The sequence below is a fragment of the Heterodontus francisci genome, chromosome 11 (assembly GCF_036365525.1).
Source record: "Heterodontus francisci isolate sHetFra1 chromosome 11, sHetFra1.hap1, whole genome shotgun sequence".
NCBI classification, from domain to species: Eukaryota; Metazoa; Chordata; class Chondrichthyes; order Heterodontiformes; family Heterodontidae; genus Heterodontus; species Heterodontus francisci.
In genome coordinates, this window is record NC_090381.1 from 97,817,940 (window position 1) to 97,839,714 (window position 21,775).

A 21,775-nucleotide genomic window follows, 5' to 3' on the forward strand; every position below is an offset into this window, starting at 1 on the left:
TTGTGAACATCTTTTCCTTGTTGTATTCATCGTCTCCAAGTGTAGCTGCTTGTTAGCAGACAGAATAAACTAATATGTAAAGGGTATAAATTACTCGCACCCAGTCTGTAAACAGACGAACTGTGCAGTTTTCAGCAGATTTGTCCTCTGTGTTTACGTAACATTGGACACTTATATAATACAAGGCCATAGGACTTTAGAAGGTGCCTTTCAACCACTGAATATTTAACAGCAAGAGGTAGTTCATAACCAACATGACAGAACATTTCTGCCAAGTACCCCTTCTCACTGACACTGCCTTTCATACAAATAATCATTCAAATTTAATAGAAATTTGCAATTAAGAAACATACTAATTTCTGGATCATCACTAGGAAATTCAAGCATCTGTTACAAAAATACTGGGGTAGAAACTCAGCTCGGGCAGTGGCACAAAACAGGTGATTTCAGATTGGCTGCTCGTCATAAGTAATGGCTGGCATTCAGTTTCATTGCTCAATGGAATTAAATATCAGGCACTGCATATAATGAGCAGCCGATCCAATATTGCCCATTTTGTGCCACTGCCCGAAACAAAAAGTTCTACCCTATTATATCTTGAATTGGGGGTTGGGAGTTTCAAAAGACAAGTCTCTTGTCCTATTTTGTGTGTTCAATAGGGTGCAAGAACATTAGAGTTCTATGGATCAACAAAAGACACTGCAATATATCTTGTTCCATTTGTAGTTGGAAGCCCTTCGTGGAGATGAGTTAGTCTTCCTGGATGCATGAAACTCCATCCTTTCCTGGGGGACTCAACAGCACAGTTATATCGATGGAATTTGCAGCCTCCACCCTGGAATGAGAAAGGGATTTATTTTGCCACATTTTTGAACAGCTAAAATTTATTCTGCTATCCAGTATTGAAAACAGATGGCCTGCGTAAATTGTCTTACATACATATGCTCAGAAGAACCAAGTACTATGTTTATGTCTTTCTCCATAACTGCTTTACATTGATAACAAAATGTGACCATTTGTGTGGTGGACATGGTGCATGAAATCTATCTTTTTATCTACCTGTCTTAGAAATATTTAATGCTGAAATAAACTTTTTATGAGGATCAGCTCTGTCCCCTGTACAAGCAAAAATAAACCATTTTGGAATATGAATTGGAAGTTAGCCATTGTTGGCAGGAGAGTGAGTTAATCTGAATAGGTTCTGAAGGTTTTTGGTTGGTTTACTCTTTATACCATTAGCCAACTATCCTGCAGCTCCACATTCTTCAGGGATGATGAATAAAGTCTGTAATATCACTGCTGATGATATATGGATGCTGTTGATTATCAGGAAGTTCTAATTGTTATCACTGGCGATCTATCAGAGCTTTATACATGGGGAAAAAGGCTCTTTTAGCATCTGCTTCAATATGCAGCAGCCTGTAAAATGATGCAGTAATTAACAATTTAGTTATTTATTGCTAATTTCCATCATTGGACAACATTTGTTCCATGGCATCTTTACTTCTGCTATTTCAGTGCTGTCAAGTGGATACCAGACAGAATAGGGTAATTTTAACCTAACTTGTCCAAACGGAAAGTAAAATCGGGTGAGATGTAAATGCACGCGCCATTCAATCCAGTCAGTTTGCCACCAGGCAGATTATCTTAAAATTACCCAATTCCCACCCCATTTAAACTTTCCAATTTTTAGTATTCTGGCATTAAGCAGGATGACTGGGCACATTAAGCTAATAGCCTGTGAAGAGGGGTAATGGGTTTGACTGAAAGGCACACAGATGAAGACCACCACGCGAAGTTGTCAAAAGACATCATCCCTCTCAATTCCTGCAGGTCAGTACGAAGGGAAACATCTATGTTCAGGGCAATTGAGTTTTGAAGAAAGGACTGTGAAAAACAGTCTTAGGCTTGGGAGCTGGACGCTGAAGGTATAGGTTTTGCATTTAAAAGTTGTCTAGTATGAAAGGCATGCAATAACAAATAAGTCAGGCAACATGGTCTATTTTCTCTCTCCCTGTTTTTCTGAGGAGAGAAGAGAGACTGACAAGTAAAATTTGCTTTGACTGTTGCTCTTTCTCAATTTTTAAAAATTCTTTCATGGCATGTCGTCATCACTGGCAAGGCCAGCATTTGTTGTCCACCCTTAATTGCCCTCGACAACTAAGTGGCTAGCTAGGCCATTTCAGAAGGCAGACAAGAGTCAGCCACATTGTAGTGGATCTGGAGTCACAAGTAGGCCAGATCAGGTCTCTAAAGGACATTAGTGAACCAGATGGGTTTTTACGACAATTAATGATAGTTTCATGGCACCATTACCGAGACTAGCTTTCAATTCCAGATTTTTGTTAATTAGTTAAATTAATTTAATTTAAATTCCACCAGCTGCGGTACTGGGATTTGAACCCATGTCCCCAGGGACATTAACCTGGACCTCTGGATTACTCACTAAAATAAAAGCAAAATACTGCAGATGCTGGAAATCTGAAATATAAACAAGAAGTGATGGAAATACTCAGCAGGTCTGGCAGCATCTGTGGAGAGAGAAGAAGAGTTAACGTTTTGGGTCACTGACCTGAAACGTTAACTCTGCTTCTCTCTCCACAGATGCTGCCAGTCCTGCTGAGTATTTCCAGCATTTCTTGTTTTTATTACCTCTGGATTACTCGTTCAGTGACATTACCACCATACCAACATCTCCGCATTACTCTCTGCGAAATAGAGCAGCTTAACAATTTGTATCTTGGTTCCTCTCACCAAGTTATTCAGTCCACCTTTGAAAAGATTGGAGAAAAGCACACATCCAAAAGGCACGATATCCAGTTCACATCACATGGCAGTGGAGTGGGGGGGGGGGGGCGGGGGGGGTGTCTTATTTTTACACCCTTTGTTGTTCTATTGTATAATTAGATAGTAAGCCATACAGACACACAACACCTGAATGCAAGATGCTCAGATGGCTTATGGTGACCGGGACCACTGTATCTGAAAGGATACCCAAGGTAGACCTGAAACTTGTAATAATATCAAGTAATATCACAGAAAGCAAAATTATACAATAAGTCCTAGAAAATCGGATGGCACCAAGTGCCACCTGCAATTGCCAGATTATAGGAGTAGGGATTGCTATAATATATCTAAAACCTACCTCAAATAGAGATGTGAAATGAGGCAAGCCCAATAGACTGTAACTAGATTTTACAATAATGAAGCATATTTCATTAGTGGGTTCAGCTCATTGACTTTAATGTAAGCTATCAGCTGGAACCATGGAGGGTGTGGCAGAGAAATAAAACCAAACAACACATCAGATGATGAATCTTTGCAACCATGCAGTAACAAAGTGCCCAACAATGAAATCTGACTAGATGAAGGCATTTGGGTTATGACGGGACATGATAATCTTGTTTATGATGTCAATGCATTATGTTTTGACTTACAGCCAGGACTTCTATATTTAAGCTACATACGGTGTTATGTGAACTCTGTAAAATTAGCCTGAGAATGTCTGAACTGCAAAACATTGGTTGTCATCTTCTTCCGCCTCTCTTCTTGCATCCACTCTCTTTCCAGACTGTTGCTTCTCTGTCCAGAGGACTGGAAAGTTCATCTCAAACCACATCCAAGAGATGCAAAAATGTCACTGTTTGATTAACCAACCCAAGTGGTAAATGCTAATCCCGACAACGCACAATCAAGAATTGACACCTCAGTTTTAGCTATCATGATATGCCAAATTTCTTTCCACCACCAAAATCCTAATTTTCAAGCATAACTTTGTTACCTACCTCAAACTTTGCTCAGGGTCCATCACCCTCACCTGGTGAAAAGCTTTAAAATACCTTAAGGTTGATGTTAGTACAATAGAGTCCCTTTTTAGGCACTTTCACTTTTCACTTAATCATTGGGTTTACAATTATACTTCAGGAGAATGACATTTGCATGACACTTTTCTGCTTTTGCATACCCTATTAGGACTGAGAAGTCCTTTTAAACAGGTTAATGCCAGCCTTAAATAACACGATTGGAAAAATTATGTTGCATCGAACATCATTTCCAAATTTCTTTCAAGCATGAACAGTGTATTAAAGAAACGAGTTAAAAAGTTTAATCCAATTCCTACTCTGATTTTTCCTAACTACAAAGCAGTCAAACTGAAAGTAGAAACCTAAATGAATTTAAAAGTAAGGCCTTTACTGAAGATTCAAGTGAGAAGACATGAGCTGACTTACTGATAAAATAAAATAATACAAGGGACATGTTTAACTCACCTGATAATCGATTCCTTTATTATTTAAGGCGATGTTTACAGTGAATGTAGAGGAGTCATGATGAGGCCTTAGAGAAGCCTGTCTCTCTGGCGTGTACTTTACAATAAAGTTCAACATGGCAAAACCCTGGTAAGAAAATAAACCAACAACACTGAAAACTGCTGGGCTGCTTAATCATTTTTGTGACATTGTGATGTTGGTGTACTCATCAATTGCCTTTCCAACAACTTTCAGTTTGCCAAAAATATGAAAATACATTTGAAAAGACTATCAAAACCCACAAGTTGGTGAGTTAAACATTTAACAATGTGGCCTAGATTTTCTGGTGAGCGCTATTTTAATATCACCTGGAATACAAAAAAGGCATTAGAACAAACAATAAAATAACATCAACTGTAAAGTCCAGCCTTGTACATTTTTTTTTAGGTTTCTACTAGCTTGACTCCTAAGAATTTGTGAAGGGCAATGGCATGGGCATTTTGAAATGGATTGCGTTACGTGCATCCCACCTCTTGCCTAGAAAGGACAAAATGGGCAAAGTCAAATTTACAACTCTATTGACAATCGTTAGCCAGCAATATCTTTGTTGGGGGCAATATTAACAGACATGTGGAAGGAAACATTTTAGTAAGTTCCAGTAATAAAAAATGATTAGTTGTAGGCAACCAAGAGTGGCACAGCCAATCACATCAGTAAAATACTTCCAAACATTGTGACTCTTGAAAAAAATTTGTTGAGGTATTTCTGGCTTCTGTGTTTCAGATTCCTCTTGGAGCTTGAGAGAGAATGCAGCAATGGTCCTATTTATTTATTATTTATTTTATTTATTTTTTATTTAGAGATACAGCACTGAAACAGGCCCTTCGGCCCACCAAGTCTGTGCCGACCATTAACCACCCATTTATACTAATCCTACACTAATCCCATATTCCTACCACATCCTCACCTGTTCCTATATTCCCCTACCACCTACCTATACTAGGGGCAATTTATAATGGCCAATTTACCTATCAACCTGCAAGTCTTTTGGCTGTGGGAGGAAACCGGAGAACCCGGAGGAAACCCACGCAGACACAGGGAGAACTTGCAAACTCCACACAGGCAGCACCCAGAATTGAACCCGGGTCGCTGGAGCTGTGAGGCTGCGGTGCTAACCACTGCACCACTGTGCCGCCCGATAACTTTAATTTTTCCCTTCTTCTTCCTGTAGAGAAACTCCCACCATTGACTTGTCAACTGCCCTCAGTATGATTTAAATTAGCAGCACACTGAATGCAGAAATCACAGGAGCTGACTTTTTCCCTTCATTCCAGAAAAAGTAACATTTCAGCAGGGCATTGATTGGCACTTTAGCACTCAGCACTGTCCTAGCATAATAACATTCCCTGCTTGTTCTCCCTTTGGGTGTTTGTACCTCCCTTCATACTTTACCTCTTCCAAGAGCACAATGGCTCTAGATGCCACTGTCGTACTTGCTGTCTTCAATCAGAGACCCCTTTGTTTGCTGGACTAGATCATGGTTGGTATCGAGAGTGCAATTTATGATTGTACTGTAGTACACTACATGACAACAATTCAGAATCTGTAGCTTTACTGAGACTAGCTGAGTCCATTGCTCTGGCATAAAAGATTTACATTTTTCAGTTATAGTGATCCATGTGGTCACTAGCCTAAAAGATTATGATAATCGATTGGTCAGTACCCCGAGTGGCTCTCCTTAGTGCTCAACTGCACATTAAATAGCTGAACAAGTGATTAATCAACTCCTCAATCACTCCCCTTGGATGTCCTGCTCACCTGTTTAATAGCCAGTGAGCCTAAGCAGTGTTCCACATAAAAGTGGCAGGTTTTAGAATGTGTAAATGAAAAGCATCAGTATCAGGAGTGCTACATTCTTAGCCAATTGATGGGAAGGAGAGTCTGTGGACTACATTGGGGAAGACAGGCCGAGCAGCTGATAAATGTCATCAGTTCACAGCATTGCTTAATGGAGGAATCATTACGTGATTGTCAGGATCCACTGATACAGTTACTTCTGCAGATTTATAAAGCTGCAACAGAGAATGTTCTTTAAGCAATGGGATCAGCTAATAAAGATTAGTACCATCGAGTGCCATTGATCACTATAAACAATTTCAATTACATGGTTTTGAAAATCAGATTTTGATTGTGATCAATTCTTCTAGATTCCACAATTCCAGCATGTTAAACTATGTTGGAATTTGTGACTTAACACCTGGATGAGAACACCCTACTAGCCAAGTGTGACTTAACAAATAGACAATCATACCACACCTTCCAAGTGTGAATTTACACCTGGAACATCAATGAATGAATGGCAGTAAGTTGGTAAGAAATCACTCTCTAGAACATCTGAATAACATACACATATAAAGAGAAAGTTTTAGTTTAATTGATTCTACACTGTCAGCTCATTCTACTGCAGCACAGCAGGCAGACTGAGGATGTGACCATTTTATTTTGTATAATTCAAAAACTAGAAACAGGATTTTTGATCTGGTGTCGGGACATGATTTTGAAAGAAAAGGCCACTAATTGATCAGACGTCGAGATAACTGTCCAATTATGGGCAGTGGGAGCGGGGAGGAGGCAGGAACTGCACTCAGAAAGCCCGATTTAAAAAGCAAATAGCAACCATTAATGTGTTGCTACTTCATGCAGAAATAGGGGGGAGGATAGTAGCAAGCCAGCACCAGTTCAGGTACCATGTTTCTCAGATGCCTCCCTAGAGGTTCTTTTGGAGCAAGGAGAAGTGTTCTGTTTCCTGAGAGTGGCAGGAGAAGGTTTTCCAGCCAGACTCATGCTCTGAGTAGCTGCAGCGTTGTGAGGAGGACGTGGGCTGAATGCCACAAACGTTTCAATGATCTTCTTGAGACTGGCAATGTAAATGCAATGCGACACCCACATGAAAGGCTTCTAGGTCTGTAGTCACCAGTATACACATGGGCTCAGCAGCCTGAGGCTACATAGTGCCCCTGAACAAAGGAGAACTGTGTGCCCAGGAGCAATAGTGAGCCATAAGCAAATCTCATGACTATAGTGCTATTGTGGAGGAGGCAACACTGAAAACGGCAACATCTCATGTGATTGCTCTTCTGGAAGTGGTGAGATAGGGCAGCATTGTCTTAACTCTCTCTCGACCTTGCAGGAGAGAAGAGCGTGCTCAGGTTATGGAATGCCCCGGTTTACTATTCTTACCTCCAGGGTGGAGGTAGCTCTTGAAATTGCTAGGTGGCATCGCAACAAGCAGTGGGCAATGGAGAGATGGGATTCTGTCCAAGACAAGGTGAAATGATATCAAAATCTCCAGGTGAAGGGGTTGGACTGCACTCCTCCCCAATGGACGCCATGCCAATACATCAACAGCAGCTGCAAGAGGGACGTCATTGGTGTCGTCTGCGGAAGATGAAGCACCAGAGCCTGTATGGTCATGTCATTCAAGTGCATCCTCCACCAGCAAAGATACACTCACATCGATGGGTCCTCAATCCAGCTTAGAATGGGTGGCACAGGTCTGGCCTTGCAAGTTGTCAGGGCTTCCTGGACCACCCTCTTACGCCCCTGAGATTCCTGCAGGCTCATGACCCCCTCCACCACTTCCTCTTCCCCAGGTGCCCCAGCGTCGCAGTCCAAATGCTCAGGGAGCTTTGCTTACCCAATGCTAACTGTGTGCCAATGCATGAGCATCTCTCCAAGCCTTCCCTCTTTTATACTGCCTCACGATGATCTCCCACAGCCACATAGACTCCCCGATACGTTGCTGCCTCCTCTTCATGGATGTGCCTGAGACCCTTCGTGGTCCCCTTGCCTTCTGTCAAAAATCCGACATACTGGCCCTCAATAAGCTGATAATTAGCTTGCTGACATGATCAGTAACTCATCCACCATATTCAGGCAGGTTGCTGGGTCACATTTCCCCACTTTGTTTCCAAGACTGCTGCACATTGGCACTGGTTTGGGAAGCTGGACCACCCGCCTCTGTTCCTTCCCCACCGCACACTGAAAAATCAGCCCTAGGAGTTGGCACAAGGCACATTTTGCACTTCCTTTGTTAACATTAAACATTCGTGAAGGTACAGCCATACCTTGGTGTGATAACCAGAGAAAAGCTTCAGTGTCACTGGTGCAATGTACTCCCGAATGAATTGCAGCCACACGTGATCCAGTCCAACCTGGGTCATATGAATGTCGTCAGTAGGAACATTTTCATATCCGCCAACCAGCCGCTTATCCTTAAACAGAACGGATGAGTCAGTGGGCTGAGATCTTTCAGCTTCAAAAAATTTAAAAGATAAACACAGACACAGAAGTAAACATGTCATGGTTTCCTGATTCCTGACTAAATTCAGGCCAAAAAATTCCTCAGTTTTTGTGACTGTACTAATCTGGAATTACTTCAATCTTGCTTTTTTGACCATCACCTTGCATTTCTAGGGTGCCTTTAACATAGTAAAACGTCCCAAGGCACTTCACAGGAGCGTATTCAAACAAAATTTGACACCAAGCCACATAAGGAGATATTTGGGCAGATGACCAAAAGTGTGGTTAAAGAAGTAGGCATGTCTTAAAGGTGGAGAGAGAGATGTAGAGTGACAGAGAGATTTAGGGAGGAAAGCTCTATATCCACAGCTCATTTGAATTAATGACTGTACTGTAATGTGAGCAAGACACACGGGAGGGGTGGGGTGGGGTGGGGTGGGGTGGGGTGGGGTGGGGGGAACGGAGGAACAGAAAGATTTAAAAAAAAAAGGTTTTTAAAAAAGCAGTCGATAGGAACTAGAAGCAAAACTTGCCTACTCTGATACCTGATTTTTAAAATATATAAATAAAATGACTGCGAGAGAGGAATAGCAGTGCAGCTTAATGGAAATAATGTATGTCAATCCAAGGTTTCACCTCATTCCTTCCACCAGACCAAATGCCGTAGTGCTCTACTTCCTCCACAAGTTCATCACATGTTGTCTCTGAAAATATGGGGAACCAGAAGACATCAGGACATGGCTGCCAAGTACAAAAAGAGAAACAAAGTCTGCATTAAATAGTGGTAGTAGAAATACAGGTTGCATTCCGCATTGGCTGGAGAAACAAATTAACCTTCAAGGAACCACACAGATCAAAATGACACGGCAATTCAGTGCAGCAGTAATAGTTTACAATCAGACCCGCAAAACTGAATTATTGCCTAAGCTTACTGCTGGGCATGTGTCATTTTTATATTACTGTAATAGCTGGAGATTCTTTTAAAATAGTTTTAGTTTCCTTACTGAAATGCATATGGGATCCTAAGCACATTAGATATTGTGTGGTGTATGATGTGGTAAGATAATAAAAAGGACACGGTTTTGAGACTTGAAGATCTATGGCATTGTGTGACAGACACTATAGTGTACAAGTTTTTCCGTCTAATAAATACAGGCTTTATTTTCTATCCCCTCCCACCCCCAATGATGCACGTTTTCCTTTACCAAATATTCAACTATTTCCTAACACAAAGGAACCTCAGATATACAGCAGAGTTATAGCAAAAAGCAATGGACACCTGGGGTGGGATTTTCTGCTTCAGTTTTCCTGGTTCACATTGGAAGGACAGAACATAACATTTTGCACCCCATGGTATTGGGCTGCATGCGGGGAAATTTGCGATATGCAAACCTGATGTGTTCCAGGAGCACTGAAGAGTAAAATCCTAGCCATAAGATCTTAGCTGCAGCATCACAATGTATGTGAGAAAATAAACATGAGAAGTGACTGAGAAATAATAACCCATCTTCTGACAAGAATGCTGAGATAAGAGGGATATAATTTGCAAGGACTAGATGGTCATATTAGAAAACTTACATAATGTGCTACTAGAGAGACGCTGAGTGGTCCTATGTCTGGAATATATTGTGCACTGTGGAGAGGGCCGTTTGCCTTAATATATGCAGACAAAATAGCTGCTGGCTAAGCAAATGGAAAAGCTCTAATAGTTTTCAATGATTACCATCTATGGATCTACAAGGAGCAGCGAATGTTCGAATGGACAGTGTTTTGATTACTCTCAGCAAACTACTACATACCTCTTCAACCACTTTCCCAGTGAATATCTTTGAATAGTTTGGATGAATGTATTTTTCCTTCCAATCCTGAAAAATATAAATAGTGATCATCAGGGATAAAGCCAGCTCATTTACACTGCAGGCAAATTATGGACAAACTAATGTTTACCTGGTGCCGTTCTGCTCTAAAGTTGGTCTTTCCCCCTCATTTCCATCTCCTTTTCCCCTCAGTCTGATCCGACATGCAACATCTCAGTTGATTACGGAGGTGGGTAACTCACACTCCAAGCACTAAAAAGTTGGAGGGGATCAGGCAACTCTCCAGAATCTAACACCCACATCAGCGCAACACTCTGTCTCTCAGTAAAACCCCACAGGAAAGCAAATTAAAGAATTATGAACCTTTTATAATAATAGCATAACTGTAGGCATGGACATAAAGTTGGGGAGTGGGAAGAGGATGCAGACATCAGAGCCAATTCCATGAGCGGAAATAAACCATGCCAAAATAAATGAGTAGTTAACAAAGAGGAAAAAAAACACATTTCAATTAACCTTCCCTTCCCCGATGGCTGCAGCTATATTATGAACTTTGACTTGGTACTCATTCCACCAGAAGGGGCTGGATTTTAACAGTGGGTGGGTGGTGTAAACTCACCTACTACTGCAGAGATCTGGCCTGGGGCTATTTTAATTCCTGGGCCTCATTAACATGCCACTGGTCCAACTCCTAGAATGGCTGGGAAGCAGTTACTGCCTGTGGCTCATGGCTGCCCACCAACACAAGGCAGTTGGCGAGATCAGGTTCTGGGGGCATCTTGTGTTCTGGAAGGTGTGGTCTATTGGAGGGGTGGGGGCAGAGATGGGGGGGTGTAATCTGGCATCGAGGTGGCCTAAGCTTCCTTTGTGGGGCCGGAAGGAATACTCGTGCTCCTCTTGACCCCATAAAAAACAAAGAAAAATACGATTATTTTTCAGCCTCTTCTGGGGCTGATCCTCTTCTGTCCTGAGGTGGTCTGGCAGGGAAAGCACACAATGTTCCCCGCTCAAACTTACAGTCAGGTCTCAATGATGTCATCAGGATACGACATGCACATGGAAAGAAGGACCCTGTCAGCTTTGGATGGGTACCTGTTCAGTAAAGCAGGTTATTATTGGCGACAGTGTCATCCTGTTGAGTAAGTAATGCAAGGTATTTTAGTTGCTTACACCCCTAGTTTCTGATCACTGGGTAGGGTTCAAAAGCACCCACAGTGTCACCATGCAATTTTTGCTTCAGTTTGAATATGCAGTACTACTTCCAGCTATATAAATGCAAGCTGATGTTTTTGCATTACTAGTGCATTTCCAAAAGGAACTTAATACTGCAAATAAAATATAATGTGGTGCTGTATGAAACTCGGTTATTTTACTATGAATTGCTTTTTAACTTCACAATTTTTCCATTTCCTCCCTCTCTCAAGACCCTACAGGACAGCAAATTAATTGGTTATGGAGCCCACGGTTTTAATGTTACAGCTTCACATCTGGTTCTCCCACCCTCTCATTATTAGAACATTTTTGTTCTCTGTGTTCCACTCCACAGATGCTGATTAAATGCAGCACATCAAGCCAAAGCTGGTTGTATTACAACATGACTGTTGCAAATTACAACCAGTACAAAAATTAAAGGGAGCAATAAGAAAAGAAAATTGTTCCTAAAATGAAGTGGAAGTGTTTCAGATGAATGGCGATGAAACAAAATCCATTGTGGAAATAAAACTTATTGATCATTGCAATAGCTTATTAGATGCTGAAAAACATTACTGCATGGGAATGTTGACATGTATTTGTTATATAAGGGTCTGAAAGGGTTAATGTTGCGAAAGTGTAAAGAATACCTCCCATCATGATGATGTAAGGGATCACATGTGAGAGAGACTTGAAGAGAGATGCAGTGTGGCTTCAGAGAGGTCACATAGACTGATCTGAAGCTGTACATAGTTACAATGTAATAAAGGCTAATGTTCTAATTACTCCTGACTAAAGAATATCCCTAAGCTTGACTAAGGTGGCAGCGTACCAAACAAACATAAAACATAGTGATCAGCGATGAGATCGAGAACAACGGTGGTTCTTACTATGCTACACTCAGAAGAATTTGAAGCAATTATTTGCAGAGCGCTGACCTGAAAAGGCGCCAAAACTGCAGAACCTGAGAAGAGGCTGTGGAAAAGCTCCAGAGCTCCAGATACAGAAAGTCAGGGAATTGGCTGGTAGAAACCTGGTGCAGCGATCGCAGGCTTTGAGTTGGAGAACCAAACAATGATTGAGGATCTGGTGAGCAACCCTGAAGGAGGGCTAAAACATTTGTCCCAAACGGCACTAGGCAGGCAACACCGGGAAAGTCCTTAGCGAGGGCTGATCTGACATCGGCGCCATTACCTGTGGCGACCGGTGCGAGAAAAAAAAAACAATGAGGCTGCAAATACTCGATTCTCTAAGCGAAGGGAGTTGAAGGAGTATAGCAGTAAAGCTGTAAAACTGAGTTTAATACAAAGAGGAAATAAATCCTAAGTCTAGCGGCGAGATTTCAAAGGGCGAAACGGTGGCCATAGCGGGAGTCAGCGTGGGGCTGAAAAGCACGGGAAACGTCCGATACTGGAGGGAAAAATTTAAAAGAGAAAGTAAAACAAATTGAAGCTATGGATCTTAATTTCATAATACCAGTCAGGTTTGGATTAATGGAAGGACCAAATCAAACCCAAAATTGGTCACTCTGCTGAAAAAGATTGGTGAGATACAGAATTGCTTCCAAATTAGACAGCCAGTCTGAAGCAGAGCAAGTTAACACATTGCTGTTTTCTATTGGGGCTATAGCAGATGATGTTATTACAAGACAAGGCATTAATGAGAGATCTGCCAAATTTGATGAAGTTTTAAAAACTTTTGAAACTTATTTCAACCTGCGGAGCATTAAGATTTTAGGAAAGGCAAGATTCAACAGATAGGTCCAGAAATCAGGGGCAGACTGGGTGACCGCTTTGTCGAACATCTCTGCTCAGTCCGCAAGCAGGACCCTGAGCTTCCGGTTGCTTGCCATTTCAACACTCCCCCCTGCTCTCATCTCTGTCCTGGGATTGCTGCAGTGTTCCAGTAAACATCAACGCAAGCTCGAGGAACAGCATCTCATCTACCGATTAGGCACACTACAGCCTGCCGGACTGAACATTGAGTTCAATAACTTCAGAGCATGACAGCCCCCCATTTTACTTTCATTTTTAGTTATTTTTTCTTCCTTTTTTTTAACATTCTTTTTTACATTTTTTACTATCTTTTTTTGCATTTATTTCATTTCATCTTAGTTTGTTCAGTTTGCTTACCCACTGTTTTTTCAGGTTTTTTTTTCAGGTTTGTACTTGCTGCTGTTCAATATTCAGTGTATTCACACCTAATCTGTACTAATGCTTTGTCTTTCAACACACCATTAACATATTGTTTGCCTTTGCTCCGTGACCTTTTGGTCAGCTATGTGGCCTGGTCCAATCTGCACCTTCTCCTTTGTTATCTCTTGCCCCACCCCCACCTCACTTGCTTATAATCTGTGACTTTTCTAATATTTGTCAGTTCCGAAGAAGGGTCACTGACCCGAAACGTTAACTCTGCTTCTCTTTCCATAGATGCTGCCAGACCTGCTGAGTGATACCAGCATTTCTTGTTTTTGTTGCTGAATTATACTAGCCCACTGACGGCGGGGGTCATGGCGGAGGGCCTGGAAAACCCTTCTGGGAGTGGCCTGCCACAGGCCTCGACACCAGGAAGGTCCTGCCCCATTTTACCAGTAGCGGCGAGACCTCCGGGCGGAGCCCAACCCCAACACTCAGTGAAAATAACCTACTTAACGTATCTACATAAATGATAATTAAAGAATTGTTACTTTCCTTGTCGCGATGCCCGTCCCACGCCGATATTCTGGCCGGTTGTCAAAAGTCCCACACCTTTAATACTGGGGGGGGGGGGGGGGGGGGGGGGGAAGGAGTGAAATTTTCAGGCCGGGGGGAACCGGGATGGGGGGGGGGGAAGGAAATGACAAAAACTTACACGATTGGTGGAAAGGATGCTGGGAAGGGATTGAAGGGTAAAGTGGAGAAAGTTTGGGGGGAATGATCAGAATTGAATTTTAATTTTTTTGGCTGGAAAGGGATCTTGAGATATTGATTACTTATTGGGGGGGGGGGGGGGGGGGTTGATAATAACATCTTTACTTTAATTTTTTCCCACCTGTCACTTTAAACAATAAAATAAACGGAAGGTCCTAAAGTCCTTTAAAAATGGCGCCAGAGCTTGCATGGTGGCACCGGACGCCATTGCCGGGGATGGTGCACCCATCCCCTCTACGTCATCGTGGCCATGCAGTCTTCACCCTCTATGTTAATAAGCCGTCGTGCAAAATATCGCGGCGGCTCCGCGACACACATCTCACGCATGTGCCATGCACAATCTGAATGGCGGCGAGCTACGAAAATTCAGCCCCAGGTGAAACTGTTGATGCTTTTATCAATGACCTTTACAGACCAGCTGAAGGATGTGAATATGGAGATCTTAAAGCAGAATTAATGAGACCTCATTGTAGTAGGTATTACTGATGAATCCCTATCAGATTTATTGCAGTCTAAACTGGACAAGCAGAGGTCCGGAGGAACAACAGAGCAATCCTGAAAGTTGAAGAAAGACCGTGGATCAGGAAACCTCCAGCAACGTTACAGTTCCTTAACCAGAGGGCTGTAAATCAAGCACCAGAGAAGAAGGTACACGGGTGGAGCGAAAAACACCATTAAACCCTGCCAGCAATGTGACGCCAAAAATACCCAAAGGTGCGAGCAGCGTCCTGCAAACAAAGCCGATTGCTTCTGCTGTAGGAAAATAGGGCATTTTGGTAAAATGTGCTAATGCAAAGTCTCTACTCCCACAGTTCGAAAGAAAAATCATTTAAGCACAGAGATTAATAAAGTTAAATAACCTCCATCAGGAGAGCAATCAAAACACTTTCTTGGTCAGATCAATTAACCGAATCTATATCTGCAGATATATATATCTGGCGTTCGCCAGAGCTGGCGGGCAGCCAGAAAGGCGGGGCTAAAGTGTGGCGAGTCGAAGAGACTTAGCAGTTGGCAGGAAAAAAGAGAGGCGCAAAGGTTATATTCGGTTCTGAAAGGGTTAATGTTGAGAAAGTGTAAAGAATACCTCCTACCATGATGATGTAAGAGATCACATGTGAGAGGGACTAGAAGAGAGATGCAGCGTGGCTTCAGAGAGGTCACATAGACTGATGTGAATCTGTACATAGTTATAATGTAATAAAGGTTAATGTTCTAATTACTCTTGACCAATGAATCTCTCTAAGCAAGACGAACCAAGGTGGCAGCATACCAAACATACAACAGTAATGATTAATTAAAAAATACATAATTAACAAAGCATGATTTTAGTAGCTGCTACAAATGGTTTAATCCCTCTTAAAACTCAGTAATGGTTATAGGCTTGCCCCCCATTCACCCCTCCTAATGAAATGTGACTATCGTAGCTATGACCTGTCTTTCCACCATTTTTAAATTAAAACCATTCAAAAGCACCCACAGTGTCACCATGCAATGTTTGCTTCAGATGTAATATGCGGCTACTTCCAGCTACAAAAATGCAAGTTGATGTTTTTTGCATTATAAATACATTACCCTAAGGATTTTCATGGGTGGATGGGGGCAAGCCTGTAACCATGATTGAGATTTAAAAGGGATTAAACCCTATGCAGCAGCTACAAAAATCATATTTTGTTAATATGTTTTCTTTTGATAAATTACTACTTGTCAACATTCTCATGCAGTAATTTTTTCTCATGCATTGAATAAGTTATCGCACAAATGGAGAAGTTTTATTTCCACAATGAATTTTGCTTAATCGGCATTTAGAGTCATAGAGTCACAAGGTTATATAGCACAGAAACAGGCCCTTTGGCCCATCGTGTCTGTTCCGGCCATCAAGCACCTAACTTTTCTAATCCCATTTTCCAGCACTTCGCCTGTAGCCTTGTATGTTATGGCACTTCAAGTGCTCATCTAAATACTTCTTAAATGTTGTGAGGGTTCCTGCCTCTACCACCTCTTCAGGCAGTGTAGTCCAATTTCCAACCACCCTCTGGTGAAATTTTTTTTCCTCAATCCCCTCTAAACCTCCTGCCCCTTACCTTAAATCTATGCCCCCTGGTTATTGACCCCTCCGCTAAGGGAAAAAGTTTCTCCCTATCTAACCTATCAATGCCCCTCATAATTTTGTATACCTCAATCAGGTCCCCCCTCAGCCTTCTCCGCTCTAAGGAAAACAACCCTGGCCTTTTCAGTCTCTCTTCATAGCTGAAATGCTCCATCCCAGGCAACATCCTGGTGAATCACCTCTGCACCCTCTCCAGTGCAATCACATCCTTCCTATAGTCTGGTGACCAGAACTGTACACAGTACTCCAGCTGTGGCTTAACTAGCATTTTATACAGCTCCGTCATAACCTCCCTGCTCTTATATTCTATGCCTCGGCTAATAAAGGCAAGTATCTCATATGCCTTCCTAACCACCTTATCTACCTGTGCTGCCGCCTTCAGTGATCTATGGACAAGTACACCAAGGTCTCTCTGACCTTCTGTACTTCCTAGGGTCCTACCATCCATTGTATATTCCCTTGCTTTGTTAGTCCTCCCAAAATGCATCACCTCACACTTCTCAGGATTGAATTCTATTTTCCACTGCTCCGCCCATCTTATCAGCTCATCTATATCGTCCTGTAATCTAAGGCTTTCCTCCTCACTATCTACGACACCACCAATTTTCGTGTCATCTACGAACTTACTGATCATACCTCCTATATTCACGTCGAAATCATTAATGTACACTACAAACTGCAAGGGCCCCAGCAACGATCCCTACGGTACACCAATGGTCACAGGCTTCCACTCGCAAAAACAACTCTCGACCATTACCCTCTGCCTCCTGCCACCAAGCCACCTGTGTCCTCCAGCTCCATACACAGAATGTCACTTTGGTCCCGAATGGGCCCTACTCTTTCCCTGGTTATCCTCTTGCTCTTAGAGTCATACAGTCATAGAGAGATACAGCACTGAAACAGGCCCTTCGGCCCGAGTCTGTGCCGACCATCAACCATCCATTAATATACTTATAAAATGCCTTGGGATTAAGTCATGAACTTCCAATTCACTTTCGGAACAATTTTCATTTAAACTTGGAACATTTCAATTGCTGTTTCTGACAGGTGGATAGTGTTCAAAAGTTGTTATGAAAAGCGCTACAAAAAAAAGAAAGTCTTTCATTTAAATTAAACAAAAACCTTGCTTCACAGCTCGATGTCTGCTATTCTTTTGAGATTTTTAAAAATCTTGTAATCTGTACCAAACGTTTCTGTTGTATGCATAACAAAATGCTAATCCAATGTACACTACTCAACTATACATTTACAATTGAAAAATCAGGGTTGAAGCCCCAGGCTGCATTTCAGCCCCTGCCAGGGCTGGGATTGGAGGTGGGTGGGGCTGAAATTTAGCCATTTTTTTCAGAGGCAGGATCAGGACTGGCAGGGCCAGTGGGTGGGTAGTAGATCAGGCTTTTTAAAAACTCTTTCATGGGATGCAGGCGTTGCTGACTAGGCCAGCATTTGTCGCCCATTCCTAATTGCCCTTGAACGAAGCGGCTTGCTAGGCCATTTCAGAGGGCATTTAAGAGTCAACTACATTGCTGTGGTTCAGGAGTCACATGTAGGCCAGACCAGGTAAGGTTGGCAGATTTCCTTTCCTAAAAGACATTAGGTGAACTAGATGGGCTTTTTACAACAATCGACAATAGTTTCATGGTCACCATTAAACTAGCTTCTAATTCCAGATTTCTTAATTTAATTCAAATTTCACCATCTGCCATGCTGGGATTCAAACTCATGTCCCCAGAGCTTTAGCCTAGAGGACCCCCGCCTGCTTGGACGCAGGAGCAGCCTCAGGCCACTCTGTAGAGCGGCTCTCCCACCTCACCCCATGTTGGTGACCTGGCTGCTAAATCTACTTTTTATTTGAAGATTTCAAAATGTTGGAGGAGAGGGCACCTCCATCTTGAAGCACCCTCTCTCTTACTTACCTTCCTTTACAGCCTGCTGCTCCTTTCAAGCTGGAAGGCCTCTGGCTGGCCCTCCAGATTTGACAGCCTGCCTGTCGTCCTTAATTGGACGGAAAACCTCTCTCCATGCTAATTAATGGGGCATCTCCGTAAAAATCTCAATGAGCGACTGTTGCCCCCTGGGAGCGGGGTCAGGACCCACAAACAGTCCCGACCTTTTTCACCTCCCCCCGGAGGGAAAATCCAACACCCCATTTCTCAATATCCCATCAGAAATACCTTTTAACAGTCTGTTTGCAGCTTTTTAATTATAGGATCTTATCGCACAAGAGGCTGGCATTCAGCCCATCGTGCCTTTGCCAATTCTGAATAAGTTATCTAGTTAGTCTTGCTCCCGTGCTCCTTTTCCATAGCCCTGCAATTTTCTCCACTTTAAGTATTTATCCAATTTTCTTTTGAAAGTTACTACTGAATCTGCTTTCAGGCAGTGCATTCCAGATCATAATAACTCGCTAAGTAAAAGAAATTCTCATCTCACTCAGGCTCTTTTGTTCATTACTTTAAGTCTGTGTCCCTTGTGTAATGCATATGTTAAAATTATTTTCTCTTTTTAACAATGAAAATTACCAGACTCTATTCCATTCAAATATAATAGCGAGCACCACATTATCCTTTGGCTTTCATCCAGTGAACGATGATCCTTGCAGTTAATTTTATTATTTCTCAGTCTCAAGGTTTGGCTGCTAAAAAAGGATGCATGCTTCCCTTTGACTTTGTCACCTTCTTATTCATAGCCAGCTCGCAAGATTGCAGCATTTATTTAAGCACATAAAATATACAACAGTCAACAAAAAGCCAGTGAACCATGAAACAAGTCTTCACATCACGTCATAAATATCACCAGTCTTTAAGCCAGTTCCATAACTGATAACAAGGTAGAGAAAAGGGTGCTGAGCAATGTGTGAAATACAACTCTTGCCAGGGTACTAAACCTTGATCTTTAAATGCTTAAGGTTTCTATCCTATATATCCTTGTAATGCACACATTTTTAACTATGATACTTACGACCTTTCCCAATATAAGTGGTGTGCACTCTAAATCTCAATATGCCAGTACATCAAATCATAAAATAAATACATCCAACTATTGCTTGATCTGTCACACATTATAAAGTGGCTAAATAGCCTGGAGTATTAAAGGAAGTGACAAAACCTCTGTATCGTTGATCCTTCCTACCACAGGAAAGTACAAGACACCAAGGAAATCTCATCCTGTAACAACCCTGATTGCTTCAGAGGACTGCCACTAAACTATACTGGCACATTGTGCAGTTGCAAGATTTACAAGCAGCATAACCAGGACTAACTATCAAAATAACCTAGCCACTATTTATGCCAAACAGTTGTGTGTTGGAGTTACAGGTCAAAACAAATAGGGTGTTGTAAGGCATTAATGTATTTTGAGGTTTAAATCATCCAAGTGTTCTCAATGCCATTTGAATATTTCTTAAGGTGTTAAGCTTAGTCACTGCCTTGTTACAAATTCATAGTTACAAGTCATCATGTATGTAAAACACTCATGTTACAGGTTGTACATCATAACTAGTGCATTGCAATCAATACATTTTTCTCAAATTACTGAATTAATGAAAACTTTACAACAGAACATAAGCGATTCCCTGAAGTGAATTCAGTACTGATGTTTGTAAATAAGATAAAAACATGATGTGAAAATAAGTTTTAAAATGAAAACGTCAGATTCAAAACTTTACTAACAAAAGTAAATACTCACCAATGGATTGTCAAAGATTTCCCAAAGATCAGCGTGCAAGTGTGAGGCATTGTAATTTTCTGTTGGAAGAAGTCGTCCAAATTCATGCTGGTTGCTAATGTACATGAAAATGCCCTGCATATTAAAATTTAAAAAATTACTTCTTGGAAGTAACTATTACGATAAAAACTACACTATTAAAAAAACTTGAAATGATCTATGCATTTCTTGAATGAGTGTTTATGTTCCAAAAATTCAAGGTTGGTGGTAATGTGACGCTCTTGTGTGAAAGACTACTCAGCAGACAATGTAGAATTATGCAAAGACAGCTTTCATTCTCCAGAGCACTTAACATTTTTACAAATCTGACCAGCAGAATTTGTGCAACAGATTGCAGTCACACACCCGAACCCCTCCCCAAGGTTGCGTTACGAGCCAGTTCTGCAGGGGACATGCAGACCAGGTAAGATGCCTGCATGTTCAGTCTGTCACATGCATCTTAAAGTGCTCTTTGTAAAGAGCTTCCTTACTCCATTAATGTTGAGTCTTGATCCGACTTTCAAATAAATGATGGTGCTTGCTGAGAATACCTAGCTAGTGCTTGTTCCCCAAATATCATTTCATGCGTAGGAACTATTCCTCTGTGTGCACAGTGAAATTTCATGTAAAATACACCCTGAACATCGATCACTGCCGTTATCTTCGAGGGAACTTGATCCCGAACGTGTTGCCTTAAAGTATCAAATTCTCTTTTCAACCTAGTAATACCTGGAAATAGATAATGTTATTTTGACTTGTTTTAAGACAATTAAAAAATAAGTAAAAGTGGCACAATAATTAGACATTTTCTGGAAACCAAATGAAGGAAGGTGTAATTCAAGTTTCTTTTTTTTTTAAAAAGTACAGGTTTTGATCTTTCGAGTTACCTTTTTGCCATATAACGACAGAAGCTCCCATTGTAAATTAAAGCAAACATAACACGAACACTTTTATGTTAGTTTCAAACAATTTCAACCCAGCTAAACATTTCATAAGGAAATTTGACATCCAAAGAAAAAAGCAAGAAAAACAGAGTATCTAGAATATCCTAGATGCAATGAAATACCACTGGGCAAATCTGCTGTCTGTACACACATTCATAGAGTCATAATGAGGGCATTCAGCCCATGCCATAGAGCCACAGAACCATAGAAACATTACAGCACAGAAGGAGGCCATTCAGCCCATCGTGTCCGCACCAGCCGAAAAAACTAGCTGCCCAATCTAATCCCACCTTCCAGCACCTGGTCCACAGCCTTGCCGGTTACAGCACTTCAGGTGCATGTCCAGCTAACTTTTAAAAGAATTTAGGGTTTCTGCCTCCACCACTGTTCCTGGCAGTGAATTCCAGACACCCACTACCCTCTGGGTGAAAAAGTTTTTCCTCATGTCCCCTCTAATCCTTCTACCAAACACCTCAAATCTGTGCCCCCCAGTAATTGACCTCTCCACTGAGGGAAACAGGTCCTGTCTACTCTATCTAGGCCCCTCATAATT

The 21,775-nt window shown here is 41.7% G+C and overlaps 1 protein-coding gene across 2 annotated transcripts in view; it reads right to left on the reverse strand.

Moving 5' to 3' along the window:
* Positions 1 to 500: 500 nt before the first annotated feature.
* The window catches only part of plod2 (procollagen-lysine, 2-oxoglutarate 5-dioxygenase 2), a 182,280-nt gene continuing 161,005 nt past the window's right edge, over positions 501 to 21,775 (reverse strand). Inside the window, exons 14-19 of one of the 2 annotated variants that reach the window (XM_068042599.1) lie at positions 20,261 to 20,374; positions 10,349 to 10,414; positions 9,186 to 9,290; positions 8,375 to 8,521; positions 4,269 to 4,394; positions 501 to 835 (exon numbers count right to left, since the gene is read on the reverse strand). In XM_068042599.1, coding sequence (XP_067898700.1) covers positions 680 to 835; positions 4,269 to 4,394; positions 8,375 to 8,521; positions 9,186 to 9,290; positions 10,349 to 10,414; positions 20,261 to 20,374 — 714 coding nt within the window. In that variant the 3' untranslated portion in view covers positions 501 to 679. The remainder of the gene's footprint in view (positions 836 to 4,268; positions 4,395 to 8,374; positions 8,522 to 9,185; positions 9,291 to 10,348; positions 10,415 to 20,260; positions 20,375 to 21,775) is intronic. The other variant, XM_068042598.1, reaches the window with a different exon arrangement.